At 42.5% G+C, this 19,403-nt stretch overlaps 1 protein-coding gene across 1 annotated transcript in view; it reads right to left on the bottom strand.

Annotated features, from left to right (window-relative positions):
- Positions 1 to 5,837, bottom strand: part of LOC122355059 (protein ADP-ribosylarginine hydrolase-like) — a 67,339-nt gene extending 61,502 nt beyond the window's left edge. The window contains 1 exon segment of the mRNA XM_043253015.1: positions 5,505 to 5,837. Within this exon segment, the coding sequence (XP_043108950.1) occupies positions 5,505 to 5,512 (8 nt within the window). The 5' untranslated portion in view covers positions 5,513 to 5,837.
- Between the last annotated feature and the right edge of the window lie 13,566 nt (positions 5,838 to 19,403).

The raw sequence follows: 19,403 nt of genomic DNA, 5'->3' as shown, positions 1-19,403 counted from the left end.
TCAGCTCTGAGTATTAGTCCTTCTATCCTCTCATTAAAGTCTTCAGGCATTTTATCCCAAAAAGAATCTCAAAGGTTTCAGTGCCATTTATTTGCCATATTGGCTTGAGTGAAAAGATGAAGGCATTGGGCTAAAGAGCAAAGACTTGTATCTGTCAAGTCAACTGGAAGGATGTAGAATATTATCAAGTGTGACTTCTGTAATTTCTGATACATAGGATAATAAAATCAACAAGTGTGAATGTAGACTTTACTGTAAATTTATCAGTGTTTAAAAGGGAATGTAACCATCTTTCCTTCACTAATAAGACTTTTCACCACACTAGGCAGAAGGCTATGAAGTCGCACATGGGTGACATTTGCAAATATGTTGCTGCAGGTCTTAGCACACAAGTTGCAAGTTATCATTTTTAAACTACAAAATATCATTACCTTACCGTTGTAAAACAGACAATATTGAAGCTGCTCTCAAATGGATTGAAGTATTATGTAAACCAAGTAGCCTTAACTTCAATTAACTTTTGAGAAAACCCTAAAACTATTTTTAAATACAGACCGGTCTCTCATATAAATTGTATAAAAAATTCAAGAACCGTCAGTACATTTAATTACTTCGCAAAATGTTGCGACATGTTAAATGCTAATGAACAAGCAACCTATAACGTTAACATTAGGCCTATTGCACTTTGCTGATTTGTTTCTATCAAGTAAAGACAAAAGTAATAATAAAAAAACTGTTACTATTAGTAATGTGGTTTGAATATATACCACAGAATAAAACTAATTTTGATCACTTACCTTGATAAACCGACGAGGATGAAAGCACATCCAGTTAAATTTAGCGCTGCCTGGGTTGCAGACTGTCATTTTGCTCCGTGTTCTTACTTCACACTTAATAAAATAATGGCAATCTGATGTTAAAACTCTGTATTTCTGCCGAAGGGAGTCAATGCATCGTGGTTTTCTTCCCGTATATGAGGGCACTCAATGGCGTTGCACGTGTGACGACTAAAAAATACTGCATTATGCCATGAAACTAAATAGTAGTTTGCGGTTATCTTAGTTATATAAGTGCTGTGGATATTTAAAACATACAAAATTAGTCTATATTGGCTACAACAGATGGCAAATGCTAAGACTCTTCCCCCGGTCTTCAAACACACAAAACGTTAGACTTTACAACCAAAGTGTTTTAATAAAACATCAGTTAGCCTAATTATTGTTTTGCGAACAAGCAGAGCTATGTCTCCAGATTGTGCACAGAGCTTTATTCTGAAAAGAGGCTTACTATTATCCTCTCCTAACAGTAATAACCATAACAAGACTTATTATCTGTTGGATATAGGCAAGCCAGAATAACTGTAACATGATTTTGTGTGCAAGTCGATTATATTTTTATTAATATTTCAGGTTTGAAATTAGAGACACGCATCCAAGCGTTAATTGAGGACAGTAAGAATGCGAGGGCTGTAGATACTGCTCTGGATGCGACTAGTACAGTGAATCATGTACATTGTTCGATTCCAGCTTTACAGCCTGTGCAGCAGGGCAATTGGGTGACCGTGAGGCGCACTAGTCGCGGGTCAGAACACTGCTCTTCTGTTCCGATCAGAACATCAAACAGCTTCTCCCCACTCAGTGACACAACCACTGAGAAACCTGATCAAAGTGCTCTAGTAATTGGCGATTCTATTGTACGGAACGTGAAAATAGAGACACCAGCCACCATAGTGCAATGCTTACGGGAGCCAGAGCGTCGACATCTTTTCAAATTTAAAAGTGCTGGCTAATGCTAAGCGTAAATTCCGTAAGATTGTTATTCACGTCGGCACTAATGATATTCGACTTCACCAGTCGGAGATCACTAAAAATAATATTAAAGAGGTGTGTGAATTTGCAAGTACGATGTCGGACAATGTAATATGCTCTGGTCCCCTCCCTGCTTAACGGGGTAATGAGATTTACAGCAGACTGCTGGGTCTCAGTGGCTGGACGTCTAAGTGGTGCCGCCCAGAACAACATAGGCTTTATAGACAATTGGATGAATTTCTGGGGCAGACCTGACCTGTTGAAAAGAGATGGTCCTTATCCCTCCTGGGGTGGTGCCACTCTTCTATCTAGAAATATGGCATATAGTCTTAGAGCTCCAACTTGACCAACTAGTGCCCAGGTCAGGAAGCAGACAGACTCGCTAAACCGACTGTCTGCTAGCTGCCTCACGTCACAGAAGGCAGTTAATTCTCAACACAAACGTCCAAACCAAATTAAAAGCAATAATTTAATTAATGTTCAACAAATAAAAACGACCTATAATACAAATAAGCAAACAATAAAACTTGGCTCGCTGAATATTAGATCACTTTCCACAAAAACACTTTATATATATGATTTGATCAAAGATCAGAACCTTGCTCTGTTTGACAGAAAACTGGCTAAAACCAGTTGAATACATTACTCTAAATGAATCTACCCCCCAAAATTATTGCTATAAAAATGAGCCACGTTTAAAAGGTAAAGGGGGAGGTGCTGCTACAATTTATAAAAACATTCTTAGTACTTCTCAGAGGGCAGGCTTTAAGTATAACTCATTTGAAGTTTTGGTGCTGCATATAACATTATCTATAGAATCATGTGCTAGTGATAAATTCCTGTAATGTTTGTACTGGCTACTGTATACAGGCCACCAGGGCACAGCACAGATTTCATTAAAGAATTTACTGCTCTTTTAGAGTTACTAATGACCTGCTTCTATCATCAGATTGTGGTTTTATCTCGTTATTAGTGCTATTAGATCTTAGCGCAGCATTCGATACTATCGATCACAACATTCTCTTGTATAGACTAGAAAACTATGTTGGCATTAGAGAAAGCGCCTTAGCATGGTTTAAATCATATCTATCTGACCGCTATCAGTTTGTAGCACTAAATGAGGAGGTATCATATCGCTCAAAAGTGAAATATGGAGTTCCTCAAGGCTCAGTGCTAGGACAGTTACTTTTCAACCTATACATGTTACCTCTGGAAGACATTATCAGGAGACATGGTGTAAGCTTTACGCTGCTATGCTGATACTCAGATTTATATTTCAGCGCAGCCTGCTGATACACACCAAATTGAGAATCTAACAGAATGCATAGTCGATATAAAAACTGGATGATGAGTAACTTCTTAATGTTAAATACTGAAAAACAGAGGTGCTAATAATTGGACCTAAAACCCCACATATAATATTCTAGAACGCAGTCTAACACTTGATGGCTGCTCTGTTAATTCTTCATCATCAGTTAGGAACCTAGGTGTGCTGTTTGACAGCAATCTTTCCTTTGAAAACCTTGTTTCCAGCAGCTGTAAAACTGCGTTTTTCCATCTTAAAAATCTAAATTACGACCTATGCTTTCAACCTCTAATGCAGAAATATTAATTCACGCGTTTCTGACGTCAAGGTTAGATTATTGTAATGCTTTATTGGGTGGTTGTTCTGCACGCTTGATAAACAAACTTCAGCTAGTCCATAACGCAGCAGCTAGAGTCCTTACTAGAACTAGGAAGTATGATCATATTAGCCGGTTCTGTCAACACTGCACTGGCTCCCTATCAAACATAGGATATATTTTAAAATCTTATTAATTACCTATAAAGCCCTGAATGATTTAGCTCCTCAATACTTGAGTGAGCTCTTATCACATTATAGTCCTGCCCGTCCGCTGCATTCTCAAAACTCTGGCCATTTGATAATACCTAGAATATCAAAATCAACTGAGGGCGCAGATCCTTTTCCTATCTAGCACCTAAACTCTGGAACAATCTCCTAACTCTGTTCGGGAAGCAGACACACTCTAGATTAAAGACACATCTTTTTAACTTAGCCTAACATAACACACCGACACACTTTTTATTATTCAAATCCGTTAAAGGATTTTTAGGCTGCATTACTTCGCTGGAACCGGGAACACTACTCCTAAAATACAATGTACTTGTGACATCGTAAAAAGAATGGCATCTACGCTAATATTAGTCCTGTTTCTTTCAATCTGAGAATCACAGTTTGTATCCAGACTAGATAATGGATCAGCACCCAGAGATTATGTTCATCAGAGACGAGAACACCTAGATGCGCTCTGTGGACTGATCACCAGATCCTGATGCACACACACAAACACACACTAAGTCATTTACACTATCTGACACAGCTGCGTTTAAAATTTAACTGGAAGTTAAGTGCTGGGTGTCGGTCAGAGGCGAACTGGCCCCAACTGAGTCTGGTTTCTCCAAAGGTTATTTTTTCTCCATTATATATGGATGGGGTTTTGGTTCCTTGCCGCTGTCGCCTCTGGCTTGCTTTGTTGGGACACTTAACTTCTAGTGATTATCGTCAAATTGATTATAGAGACTCTCTGAATTTAATAACAAATTGTTCACTCTCGTCAATGTACATCCCTGTCATTGTATTCTTCAACTTTATACTGTACAGTGCTTTGATACAACCTATGTTGTTAAAAGCACTATATAAATAAAAATGATTGATTGATTGATTGATTGGATTGTGCAGTATAATTTTAAATGTGATTAAAGTTTTTATTCATACTTTTTTTACATGTGTTATTAAATATTTTATTTGCACTTATTTTTTTTGATGTGTGATCATTGTTATCTTGAAACCATGCTTTAATTTAAACATTTTGTGCAAAATAATTTTACTTGCATTCTTAAATTTTGGTTTCTTGCTTGTTATTTTTACTAAATATGACTTTAATGCAGTAAATACAGTAAATATATATAGTAATTAATTAATAATAGGCTAATCGTTTTTTTTTTTAAATATCCATATATGTCCTAGTATGACAGTGTGATGTAAGTTTTCCTATTTGCATATATTAAAGCATGTGTCACAGATTCTTTCACATCAAATTGTAAGTAATTGGGACGAATATTATTTATCATTTTTACATGCATGGTATAAATGGCAGGTCAACGGTTTTAACTTTTGCTGTCCTCAACAAGAGATAATTTTGGATGACCTCGGCAAGATAATTTACAGTCAGTGGTGCAACACATTTTTGCTGTCATCATTTAGAAATGCCAAAACAGATTTTCATCTTGTATTACAGACCATTTATTTTTAGCTTTGTAAACAGCCTAGTTAAATGTGGACAACACCTGTCCTTAACTTGGATAGTTCCAATAATGGCATAGCCTACTTATTAAAATAGTTTATTGTATTTTTCAGTTCTTATTCATTTTTAAATGCCAAAATAATTTCTTTATTTGGCTTTTTCAAAGTCCCATAAGTCTGTTAAAATGCTTTTATGTAACATATAACATGACATGCATCTCCCAAATTACGTTTCATGAGACTGTTTACGCGATTATGCAAGCGTCGTCTCGGCTACTCAAGCCTTTGACTAGTGTTTTGTATAAATAGTTATTGGTCTACTTCAATGAAATGTGTTGCGTTATTGTAGGTCCTCATACCAACGCTTTGTGAAAAAGTAGCGCATGACTCACCATTCCATATTTGACGCTCACGCCAACTTCAGCTGCCCGTTATGAGAGAAGTTGCTGGAAACCGCCGCGAATTCAAACGTTTTTACTTTCGACTTAATATTTTTAACAGTTGTACTTATTCCGATTGACAGAGCAGGTACGCAGTGTTTGCTGCTCCCCTACTGTTTCAATTCTCTTCGCTTGACGAAATGTATGGCAAGTGTAACGGAGTGCAAATGTAAAATTACTGCATAAATGGGGACAGCGCCATCTACCTGGTGCAGGATGTAATTTAGCGTGTGGAGTAGGGACCGCCCACAGCAGAGTTAACGAAGCATTGCTGTGGGTAAGTTGCACGTGTCGCGGTCTGAGAATTACCATTAATAAGTGTTCAAATCACACAAATATTTGCTTTATAGTGACGTTATCTCTCAATGAACATGTTGAGACTCTGTTAAGTTATGTTTGGCGTCAGTGTGTTGCTTGATGTCGAGTTATAACGAGATTATATTACGAGGCCGATTGTAATCTGTTTGTGTGTTGTGTTTTATGTAGAATGGTTTATTCTCAACAAACGTCACGAAACCCTATTTATACACACTGTCTCCATTGTGCAGGTATGTTGTTGAATGTGTTGTTAAAAGTTTGTGTTAAATTGTTTGATTCAAAATGTGTTGCTCAAATTCTCCGCTAGGTGGGGATGTTTCACTTATAATACGGTTTAATTGTATTGCTCTGTATTATATTTAGATCTCTACTCATGTGCTTTATAAGTAATTGAAAATGTGTCACGTATAAAAAAATTGTTAACATCTAAAACAAACACTATACGATCACAAAGTTAAAAAGAATTCAAGAAACAGAATTGAAAGAGCTGTTTTCAAATAAACAGAGCAGAGTTAACTGAAGCATTGCTGTGGAATGGTTTATTCTCAACTAACGTGCGAAACCCTATTTATACACACTGTCTCCATTGTGCAGAGTTCACAAAGCATTGCAGACGTTTTAGCATTTAATACAACTGGCACTACTTGGACTTTAAGTAAAAGCCAAATTACAAATATCTCTGCAATTTAAAGAAAATGTTTATAATAAGCACTAAATTAACAGTATGCATAAGAGTCATGATTATACATTGAATAGTCAGAATGATAACTATTACATCTGCAGTTATATTTGGACTAATAAGAAATCTTTTAAGAAAAAAAATTGTAAAAAGATATCTGTAATGACACACAAACACAAATCTTAAATGTCACACATTGGCAAAACACAGCAAATACACACAGCAAAATCACTGTTAAAATTCTGGTGTTATGATGTTTTAGAATAAAGGATTAATGTTAATGTTGAATTAGCACGGATGGTGCAAAAGGATACTCTGACTAGTGAGACTACTGAGAGTCTGGTCTTATTAACACTGGCATCTAACATGGATCCATTGACACGGGTCTGCCAGGTTCTGTCACCACCCAATCACAGCGGTCCAGCTAAAACCTTTCAAAGGACTATATACACACCCGGATCCTCTGCCTTTTCATGCTTATCTGTGCAAATAAACTTTGTTATCATTTTACCCAGCTCCTGTGTGAGTCTGCTTCTATTATAAGTGTATGTAATAGATATGTATGTATGTATATGTATGTATGTATATATATATATATATATATATATATATATATATATATATATATATATATATATATATATATATATATTGTGACCAGTCGCTGCCCCTCCTCTTTATTGTCATCATCACCCCGTCCTTTATCGCCGCCCTTCACCAGGCTCCCGACGGAGTGGGTGTGTTCGAGAGGAGAGGCGTGGTATTGGCCAGGTCTGGCGGCGTGTGACGAGGCACACCTGAAGGGATTTAGCCTTGTCACCGCCGCCATTAAATGCCCTGCGCGCCTCTCTCGAGACCGGTCTCTTCCCCGTGCATGCACGCTGGTGTCCTCGTGGGTCCAGGAAGGGTGCGCGATGGACCTCACCCGCCGTCCGAGAACACAGAGCTCATCCCACTCTGCCGCCCAGAGCAACGGCGACGGAGACGCCGTGGGAAGAAGCCGCCGCCCCTCGCGCCCCGGACCAGAAAAAGGGCGTGTGCGACCGCCGGACTCCGCCCCTTACCTGGACCCTTCCCCCTGGAACACGGCCTCAACCTTCACTTTCCCGCGGCACGACGAGGACACCAGATCCCCTTTTATTTGGACACTTTTCCCTGGACACTTTATTTTGTTTTATTTTGATTTTTGTTAATAAAAAGCCTCTCTGAGGCCTGGACGCCACGCCCACTGTGTCTGTCGTTTGGCTCCTCCCGTCACAGTGGTGGAGAATGCGGCAAGGCGGAGCTTAGACTGCACAGTTGGGCGACATCTGATGGCGTCATCCCCTCTCGCTGGTACCCATGCCGGACGGAGGAACAACGGAGACTCGCTCCCAGCCACCAGGAAGGGTAAGTGACGCTTGTGTTTACTGTCATTTACCCGGTGGCTGGTTGAGCATGTCGACTAATTCCCGGTTTCTCTGTCCCGGTGCGAGAGGAGTTGCCCGGAGAGGAATCCCTGCCACGCCCACTCCGACCGCTGGAGCCTGGTTGAGGAAGGTAGCACTCCTGCGTGTGGCGGCGACCGCCTGACGGGGTTGGCGCTTGGGGAGGGGAATGTGGCGAGTCGGCTGCCCCTCCTCTTTATTGTCACCATCACCCCGTCCTTTATTCGCCGCCTTCACCAGGCTCCAGCGGGAGTGGGTGTGTTCGAGAGGAGGCGTGGTATTGGCCAGGTCTGGCGGCGTGTGAGCTGCTTCACCCCAGCAGCCGGCTGAGGTCAGCCCTTAGCTGGAATATAAAGGGGATGCCAACTCAGCTGAACAGCAGTAACAACTCATGGGCGATGGAATTGGCTTTACGCAGCGGGACTGCTTCAGGGTACCAGGTGTGCGTGAGTCAGCAACCACCAGGATGTGTTCATATCTCCGGGAGACTTGGCAGTGGCCCACATGGTCCATCCCGATGCGCTCTTGAAGGGCACTTCAATGATGGGCAGTGGTATTAGCGGACTAGGGAGGAGCTCTCTGATCACTTGACTTCTGGCTCCAGGCCGGGCCAGTGAAAGCGGTCTCTGATTCACTGAATGGTGTTGGCGGCAGCCAGGTGCCCTGCCATCGGGTAAGAGTGGGCCAGCTCTAGTATGGTCTCCGTCTTGCAGCGTGGAACTACTAGTATTTTTTTCTTTTTTTTTTCTTTCTTTTGACACAATTCATTGACATTACATGAACAAATTAAAATTATGTTGCTCCTGCATTACCGCACGTTGACATATATCTGCACATGCGCAGTTAGAGCGCACATGGTTGTCTTCTGATTAATGCCATTTTGTGCAGTTTGTTTTGTGTTGAGACAGAGACACAGGTAAAATACTTTACTTATTTCACTTTATATTGAAATTTTTAAAGATTAGAATTGTGAATCACAGATTACATAAAATCCTGATGTATTTTATGTGTAATTGACATTGTTTTCATGTAATTATTAGTCACTCTGCATTCCGTTTTTGTTCCCATAAATATTTTCCACGTTTTTTTCCACAGTCATCTATAATTACTAGATGGTTTTTGTAATTTTTCTATTTAGAAGAATTATTAACTTTTATTTAGTTGGTTCAGTTGTGGTAATGTTATATGTGATCTGTAAGTATTAAAGACACACGGTTAGTGTATTATAATACTGTAAGAACTGTAGCATGTATTATAATACTGCAATGACTGTAAACACAATGTCACGTTGTGGTGGTTTGGCGCAAAGGAGCACTCGAGAAGAGAAATAAACTTAAACGGATTTAATCTTCTCAATGGGCAAAATACATATAAACAGGCAGGCAGGCAGGACAAAAACCACGTAAGGACATCGCGATCGGACCACGTGAACTCAAAACACACAGGACTAAATACACGAGGAGATTGACTAAATTAACAGGAGCAGGTGAAGACAATTATACAATTAACATGAAGGGAAGGTAGGGCACAGAGAGTACATGGCACGAGACAAAAACAATAACACAGTCCAGAGGCGTGACACACAAACTATTACGATTTGTTTTTAAAACTGTATTAGGTGTCTGTGGAATACAGCAGGATTATGACGATCCCTTTGGTGTTGTCACGTCTCTGGACTCTGTTATTATTGTTTTTGTCTCGTGCCACATGCTCTGTGTGCCCTGCCTTCCCTACATGTTAATTGTATTATTGTCTTCAGCCGTGTCGTGTTAATTTAGTCAATTTCCTCGTGTATTTAGTCCTGTGTGCTTTGAGTTCTCGGTGTCCGATCGTCGATGTCCCTACATGGTTTTTGTCCTGCCTGCCTTTGTATATTTATTTTTGCCCGTTTGGATTAAATCCGTTTAAGTTTATTTCGAGTCTTGAGTGCTCTCTCAACGCAAACCATCAAGCATGACAGTACGATCAGACCAAACAGTAAAGCGGCGTATTTCATTTAGTCGTTTAGTCGTTTAGCAGACGCCTTTATCCAAAGCGACGTACAAATGAGGTAGGCATATAGAAGCAAATTAATATCAGCAAAGGGCAGTAGTGCATAAGTGCTCTGAGTGGGGTCTTGTCTTACCTAACGCAGACACGAGGCTTTTTTTTTTTTTTTTTTTTTAAACAAAATGATAGGAAGGAGCAGGAGAAGAAGAGAGTGCTATCAATGTTGGGTCAAGTGTAAGCGAAAAAGATGAGTTTTGAGTTGGTTTTTGAAGATTGCTAGTGACTATGCTGCCCTAGTGGCAGCGGGCAGATCGTTCCACCAGCGAGGAACAGACCAGGTGAAGGTGCAAGAGTGATTTTGCACCTTTTTGTGAAGGCACTGCAAGACGCTTCGTTTGCAGAGCGTAGGCACCTGGAGGGAACATATGATTCAATTAGTAAGTGTAAGTACGAGGGAGCGGAGCCTGTGATTGTCCTGTAGGCCAGCATCAGGGATTTGAATTTGATGCGGGCATCTATAGGAAGCCAGTGTAAACTAATGAAGAGGGGTGTAGCGTGGGCCCTCCTTGGTTAGTTGAAGACCACCCTTGCCGCTGCATTCTGGACCATCTGAAGAGGTCTGGTTGAAGAGGCTGGGAGGCCAGCAAAAAGGGCATTGCAGTAATCAAGTCTACTCAGGACTAGTGGCTGGACAAGGATCTGTGTAGCGTGTTCTGATAAGTATGGTCTGATTTTCCTGATGTTGTACAGCACAAACCTACAAGATCGAGCAGTTTTTGAAATGTGCTCAGTGAAAGTTAGATGGTCGTCAATGATCACTCCAAGGTTCCTAGCTGACCTAGGCGAGGATACAGTAGCCAAGCCTAGCTGAAAAGATAGGTTGTGCTGTATGTTGGGATCGGCCGAGAAAAAGCGAGGAGCTCTGTTTTTGTGAGGTTTAACTGCAGGTGATGATCCTTCATCCAGACTGAGATGTCGTTTAGGCACGCAGAAATACGTGCAGAAACAGTGGGATCGTCTGGTTGAAAGGAGAGATGGAGTTGAGTGTCGTCAGCGTAGCAGTGATATGAGAAGCCATGCTTCAGAATGACAGAACCCAGTGATGTCATGTAGATGGAAAAAGCAGTGGCCCAAGTACTGAGCCCTGGGGCACTCCAGTAGTGAGTGATGAGACTCTGAGACATCGCCCCTCCATGATACCCTGAAAGACCTACCAGAGAGGTAGGACTCAAACCACCGAAGGGCTGTTCCAGAGACACCCATCTGCCTGAGGTTGATAGGAGAATGTTATGGTTTACAGTGTCAAAAGCAGCAGACAGGTCCAACAGGATAAGCACTGAAGATTTTGATTGTGCTCTGGACCGTCTCAGTGCCTCAATGACAGATAGAAGTGCAGTTTCTGTGGAGTGGCCGCTTTTGAAACCTGATGTGTCCAGGAGATTGTTTTGTGAGAGATGGGAGGAGATTTGGTTAAAGACAACACGCTCTTGTGTCTTAGCTATGAATGGGAGGGAGAGATACAGGTCTGTCATTTTCAATGAGCTCAGGGTCAAGTGTGGGTTTTTAAGGAGAGGGGCAACACGAGCCTCTTTAAAAGCTGAGGGAAAGTGTAGATAGAGTTGTTGATAATGTGGGTGAGTGCAGGGAGGAAGGAGGGGCGATAGCCTGAAAGATGTTAGTAGGGATGGGATCTAAAGGGCAGGTTGTGGCATTCGTGGCAAGGACGATTTTTGATACCTCTGTTTCAGAGAGGAGGAAAAAAGTGGAGAATGTGTTGGGGTGCTGTGGTTTGATGTGTGTAAGGCGAGGAGCAGCAGGAAATTGATTGCTGATCTTAGTGGTTTTGTTAATGAAAAACGAGCAAAATCATCAGAGGTTAAGGATGACGATGGTGGGGGGACAGGTGGGCACAGAAGAGCAGAGAATGTTTTAAAGAGGCTCTGTGAGTCAGAGGAGTTGTTAATCTTTGTTTGGTAATAGTTTAGCAGTGGAAACATTATTAGAAAATGAGGAGAGAAGAGACTGATAAAAACAGAGATCCGATGGATCCTTGGTTTTACGCCATTTTCTTTCTGCAGCTCTGAGTTTGGAGCGATGTTCACAGAGAACATCAGATAACCAGGGGCAGAGGAGTTGGCCGGGCAGGTTTGGTTGTTAGAGGACAGAAAGAGTCCAGGCAGGATGTTAGCGTGGAGCAGAGGGTATTGGTAGCAGTGTTAACATCTAGTAAAGATAACCGGTTAGGAGGAGGGAGTGACAGTGACACTGCAGAGGAAAGACAGGTTGGCGAGGCGTGCGTAAAGTGGCGTAAAAGTGACCAGAGGAGGTTTGGTGTTATGTTGGGAAGAGGTTAGGGTGGTGTTGAATGTAATCAGGAAGTGGTCAGATGTGTGCAGTGGTGTTACCTGGGCATGATGAGTAGAGCAGTTTCAGTGTAGGTCCAACTGATTACCTGATTTGTGCGTGGCAGTGGTGGATACACGGCTGAGATCAAAAAGCGCCAATAGACTGTGGAAGTCATGAGGCCAGACTCTTATCTACATGGATGTTGAAATCTCCTAGCAGTACCAGAGGAATGCCATCCTCTGGAAAAGCAGAGAGCAGCACAACCAAGTCATTAACGAAGTTACCGAGGTGCCCTGGGGGGCGATACAGAACAATCAGGTGAATTTTAAAAGGGTGGGTGACAGTAATGGCGTGTGATTCAAAAGAGGAGTTTGTATTGAGGGTCTGTATTTGGCTGTGCTTCTAATTCTTTGATATGAGCAGACCAGTACCTCCACCCTCCCAGAAGTGCGAGGGGAATGAGTGAAAGTATGGTTGGCAGCGAGGGCAGCTGGAGTGACAGTGTCCTCTGGTTTAATCCAGGTTTCGGTAAGTGCTAGAATACTTAGATTGGAATGTTCTGTGATGGCTGTGATGAAGTCAGTCTTTTTTACAGCAGACTGGCAATTCCAAAGGCCGATGGAGAAAGAGTGTGATGTGGTAAACGATGTGGGAATAGTATGCATATTATTGTAGTTGCGCCTCCGATGGCGCCGGATACAGGAAGTGCGAGTGGTAATGAGGCTAGGGATGTTGAAAGACATTGTATGAGTAGGGTGGAATAGAGAGACACAACAGTGGAAGAATTTGGAAGAGGAATAGGGAAAGCTCAAATAGAAACGAAAATAAATACTAGGTATATGCGAGTGTTTAGCCGGTGTCTGTGCTCTGTGGAGTCGCACAGGTAGAGTCGCTGGTCTTTACACTCGTCGGTCTTCACCACGATGAGGTCTGCATGCATGGGGATTGCGCGACCACTGCGCGGTGTAAACACTATTTTTAAGGTCCGAAACTCACACGACACTTCACGACAATAATCACGTGACACGACAATAATCACGTGACACGAGGTAAACAATACAGCTGAAACCTAGCAACTGACGAGACGCTACAATAAGACTAGACTACAAACAAATACACTTACACGTTCCTGCAGACTAATGCCGATCAACTGCTTCTCCACTGCTTTCCCCTTTTGTTTTTGTATTTTGTCGGATTCCCCTATGATGACCCGAACCTTCCTCCTGCTGGACTTCCTCGTCCTCGCCAACGACTCCGTTACCGGACAGCTTTCTGTGCGGAATTTACTTCCTTGGACTAAACATCTCCAATCAGGCGCAGCTGTCCGGGAGCGACCCTCGAGAGAGCGTCGCGCGCATACATCAAGTGGGTGCTGGTGTCGTGCAGTCCGTCAATGACTGCTGCGCTGGAGGACAATGACACCAGCCCCACTCCAGATCCAGAACCCAGCCATCATCTCCCGCTCCCATTAAGGGCGCTATAGCTGGGAGTAAGGGATTAGTTGATTTCTTCAGCAGCCAAGGGTTTTGATACTGTTGGGTCTGGATGCCTTTAAGGTTCTTTACCTGCCCGAAGACAACTCAATAACAGACACGAGAATTTGTTCCGAATGTGTAACTTGCAAGTGACGTCGCTTCAGTTGCAAGGGAAGCAAACTGTTTTCAGCTCTCTTCAGTTTGCTTCTGAAACGCAGCCCTCACACATCTTTATTTATACATAAAGTTAAAGCAACCCCATAAAAGGTTACAATAGAGGCACATTCCTTTCTTGTGGGTGCTTGATCCTGATTAGATATCATTTAGGGGTGAGTTCAGCAAGGGTTCAGCAAGGTGTCGGCTCTGGACAGTGTCCTGTCCTTTGTGAGCGTGTTGCCAAACTCTTTACCCACACACACAGAAGTTCTTCAAAACCATATTGATATATGAGACAATAATGTCAATAAAACTACAAAACAAGAATAGTAGTTCCAACATTTCCCTCCTGTTTGACATTATTACACAATGATCATCAGAAACCTCCACTTCTCTGCAGTTTTACTTCACTGTACAGGGGAGCCTTTGAACCCCTAGCCTAGCATATTCCCTGCCTGACAGGGTTCTTTCCCTGTTCTTCCTGTCCTCGGGCCTCTTGCTGTAGCAGAGTGTAAGACACAATTGTGTTAGCAAGCATTTTTTTTTTTTTTTTTTTTTTTTTGTAACATTGATCTGATACAAGGGATTACACAGGTCATGAATAAGAAAAACAAAATCAAAACAACGATGATAGGAATACAGAATTTCAAAAGAATTTTCCACCAGGTTCCTGAATTAAGCCATGACAGGATCCCACTCTGATCCCACTCCACTATCTCTGGCCATTACCAACCACAAGTTGGGAATGTACGTACAACAGCTTTCCACATCCACTCGTCCGGGTGGCTGTCTGTCCATCTTTTCAGTCTCACAATGTTCCTTTTTACAGTTTCGATGATGATGGTGAGGAGGGCAGCAAGACCTACTACACACCCGAGTCCACTTACCACCCATTTGGGTTGGGAACCCTGAGACCCATAGCTGGGAGTGAGGATTAGTTGGTTTCTTCAGCAGCCAAAGGTTTTGATATCGGCCGACTTCCACCCTCACTCCGAATCCCAGGCATTCAGCAGTTTACAGTGGCTCTGGTGAATCCACGTGGCTTTCTCAGCGATTTTCAATGCCGTGGGTGTGGTGAGAATACAGTATCGGCCCCTCCCACCTTGGTAGCGACCAGTTCTTTCGTTTGATGACTTTCATCAACATGCTGTCACCTGGTTTCACCTTTTGATCCTGTGGAGACAAAGGAGTATCTGGCAGGCCATTTGCACCTGCAACATCCATCAATTTCAGCATCTTACTCATAGCTTTTGCTACTGTCAGTGCGTGAGCCTGCTTACTTGGTACAACTTCTACCCATTTAGAAAATGGGTCAATCAGGACCAGACAATATTTATACTGTTGACATGGTGGTAATTCAATGAAGTCCATGTGAATAAATTAAAAATGGTGTGCTGGTGTTGGAAATTTACCACGTTTAGGCCTAAAATTTCCCTGTGAGTTGTTTGCAGCAGATCAAGCATGATCTACAAAAATTTTTAAAGTAATTTATAAAGCCTGGTGCATAAAAGTATTGTTCTACCCTGTGCACCATCCCTCCTGTTGACACATGCGCTTGCCCATGTGTCAATACTGCAACTGTTTTAAACAAACTTCGTGATGAACATATTTTACCCTATATATATAAAATTAATTTCTCAATTCATCCCCTTCTTTGATCTATGGTCTTAGGTTTCAGTGGTACTACCTTTACCAGCCTGCACAAGGTCACCTATCAGGGTGAAAACCTGGGCCTGGGCCGTCTTAGACTTCTTATCTTTTAACACTTCTTGAGCTTGTGCAGCATAATTCATGATGGGTGTTACCCCATCGGTGGGTGTATTAACATTGTGCTTTCTAATAAAGCTGGAGATTGTTGGTAGAAAACCAGTAAGGAGGGCCTGCTTTAGATGTTGTTGATAAGGGCTTGCTGCATCATTATTTATTGGTATTCCACTATTAGCTTGGAATACGGTTTCCATTCTAGATCTATATTCGCCTACATCTTCACCTTCTTTCTGTCTACACTGTGCTATTTTTGCATAGTCTGGCCTAGTAGCCAAACCAGTGGTGATTCTCAGGCATACTGCATCAAATGCATTAGCTAAAACATTTGAATTAGGTGCTAATGTTTCACCTTCAGCATTCTTTCCAGTATAGTCTCCTTACGGCTCCATATCGATGTTTCAGACCCATTCTCAATACCATATTTATTTCTGTTCCATTCAAATTGTAAGTGGTGACCAACATTTTAAGGTTATCTACCCACTGTATTATGTTATCGAGAGGACCTAGTCCATCGACTGCCTCTTTCAGCTCATTCTGGGACCAGGGCCTATAAACCAACATGCATCTATTTTGGTCCCCATTCACTCCAAAATGAGGATTTGGGACCTGAATGGATGGGTAAAATTGACCCTGATCATGTTGGGGTATGTATGGTGGTGGGGAAGAGGTCCCTTCACTATAGCCATATTTCTGTTCATGTGCATGTAAAGCACTGACAGATTCATCATATGATGTTTGTTTTCTAGTATGTTTGGGGCTAAATGCAGCATTTGTTGCAGTACTAGGGGTCCTTATATCTTTCTTTGTGTCATCTGCATGTATTGTTTGTTCTGTTTCATTTTGTATTCTGCGTGATTTGCTCTATTCTTTGTTCCTCTCTCGTGCCTCCTGTGCACGTAGCGCGAAGAGGTTGGCCCACTATGTCACCTGGATTTTCATCTAGACCAGTGAAATCACCCTAACTTGGCCATATTTGTATTTAAGAACTAATCTTGCAACTTTATCAACCTCTGGGCCATTTAAACGATACGCAAGTATCAGTTGGTTAAAATACTCTAACAATGCAGCGGTATTTTCAAGTGGACCAAGTCCATCTACTGCATCTTTCATTTCTTGGGCTGACCATGGCGATACACGTGAAGGTATCTATTGCAATCGTCCTCTACACCGTAATGTGGATTAGCCACTTGGATGGCTGGAAAAATAGAATCTAACTCTGATGGAAAGTGTGATGAGTTCAAGAGGTCTTTTTTATACCCTTCTTCCACCCTACTTTTCACTAATGTGTGAGAGGTGAATCAAAACCTGTAAATGCAATAAGACTGATCTGAGAAGGGATATCCAAAGGAAGAAAAGAACCAAAAAAGAGAGTAAACACCCCACCCCCTGTTGTGTTTATGACACCTCTTTCACCTCTGCTCTTCCTGCTTCCCCTCCTTCTGCCCAAAAGACTTGGTTTAAAGTTCATTAAGAAAAAGGCATTATATATCATGTGTCTTATGAACCTATTGTTCTTCACTTTCATGTTTGGTCTCATTTGAAAGGTTTCAGTGCGATTGGTAAATTGATCTCAATTTCACAGTAATCACTTACATTATGGAAAGATTAGAACTTGGTAGAACTGTGTTCTGTTGGGAAGAAGAGTGTGTCCTCCTTTTGCAGGTCACTGAACGTGTTCCAGCCAGGTGTGACACTGGAGCACGGGAACCTAAACACCAAAAGGTTTTTACAATTACATTTGGCATCTCTTTGTCTGGTCTGAGTATATAAGGAAAGTGACAAAACATACAACAAGGCACGATTTAGTAGCCAGATTGGCCCGTAATGTGGTGTATGTCCTCATACACTACACTATGTACTTTTAAAGACCAGGTATACTGACCTTTTAAGTTTGTTTTATTTTGTTTTGTGTTATTTTGTACTGCTGATCAGTTGAATATTAAATGTTTATCAGCTATACCAATTTGGAAACTGTTCTTGCCTGGCAAAATAAATGTTAATCTTAGTTAACTTAATATTGTCTGAAATAACTTTTCTAGTAGGTTAATGACTTCTGAGGTTTTCTGCATTGTTGGCGTGCTAGGGTGAGTCAGATCAACTGTAATGTGTGTCGAAGACAGGTGGATCCATTTGCGACTGAGTTTTATTCGTGGTCGGGCAGGCAGGGTCAAACAGGAGCAAGCGATAATACACAAGGAGAATCCGAGAGATGTAAACAATAACAGGCAGAAGGTCGGTAGGCAGGCAGATATCAATCACAGGAACAGACAAGGTCTAGGTCGGCAACAGGTAAACAAACACAAGAATAAACGCTCGAATTGCTGTAGATACAAACAAGACTTCGTGATGAGTGATCGTGAGGAGTTCATTATAAAGGCTGAGTAATGCGGAACACCTGGTGGTTCTAATCAGCCCAAGGCACGGGGTTGTGGGAAATGTAGTCTTTAGTGATCAGTATTCGGTGAGAGCTCCCTCCGGTGGTGGTCGGAGAGAGCCACAGAGGTGCTGTTCGTGACAGAGCCCCCTGCGAGTGGCTCCGAAGCGAAGGGGTGACTCGGCGGCGAGGTCTTCCACGGGTGTGGGAGCAGGTTTGTCGGGATGGTCATGGTGAAAGGTGGTAGTGAGAGCGGGGTCGAGAATGTCTCGAGCAGGTATCCAAGACCTTTCCTCGGGTCCATAGCCTTCCCAGTCGATGAGGTACTGTAATTCCCTGCCTCTGCGTCGTGAATCCAGGATTTCGAACCTGGTAGGCTTCCTGCCGCCGATGATTAAGGGAGGGGCGCCGTTGGTAGCAACCTCCTCCTGGTCCTCTCTCTCCCGGACCACCGGCGGGTTTAAGCAGTGAGACATGGAAGGTAGAGGCAATGCGGTAATTAGCAGGTAAGTCAAGACGGTAGGAAACTGGTGTAACTTGTTTGATGATTTTGAAAGGACCCACGTACCTTGGACTGGCGGAGGTCTCGGTTGATAGCCAAACCCAGTCACCAGGTGAGTACTAAGGGTGCATTTAGGCGCGATGACGATCAGCCTGAGCTTGGAACCTTCTGACAGCTCCTCTGAGATGGACGTGGGCGGAGTTCCAGACCTCCTCACTTCTTTGTAACCATGAGTTGACTGACTGCGGGCAGTGCGGAGGTTCTCAGACCAGGAAATAAAGGAGGTTGAAAGCCCAGAACGCATTGAAAGGGAGTTAGCCCAGTGGATTGTTTCCTTAAAGAGTTCTGTGCATACTCAGCCCAGACCAAATAGCGACTCCAGTCATGTTGGTTGTTGTGGCAGTAACTCCGGAGGAATTGTGACAGTTCTTGGTTCAGACGTTCGCTTGGCCGTTGGATTGAGGTGATAACCTGAAGTTAGACTTATGTTGATGTTGAGTTGTGAACAGAAAGCTTACCAGACTCGAGAGAGGTGAACTGTGGGCGCGATCAGACACGATATCTTCTGGTAACCCATAAAAGCGAAATACCTGTTGTAGAAGGACTTCAGCGGTTTCCCAGGCTGTGGGTAGTTTCGGCAATGGTATGAATCTGCATGACTTGGAGAACCGATCTCGACTGTGAGCACCGTGGTAAAGGAGTTGGAGACTGGTAGATCAGTTCTGAAATCTATAGCTATGTGAGACCAAGGTCGTTCCGGTATGGGTAGTGGTTGCAGGAGTCCTGCTGGGCGTTGATGGGAGGTCTTTATGATATTG

Source organism: Puntigrus tetrazona, chromosome 12, assembly GCF_018831695.1.
Source record: "Puntigrus tetrazona isolate hp1 chromosome 12, ASM1883169v1, whole genome shotgun sequence".
NCBI classification, from domain to species: Eukaryota; Metazoa; Chordata; class Actinopteri; order Cypriniformes; family Cyprinidae; genus Puntigrus; species Puntigrus tetrazona.
Note: the sequence above shows the minus strand (reverse complement) of the source record. Positions and strands in the feature narration are given on the sequence as shown.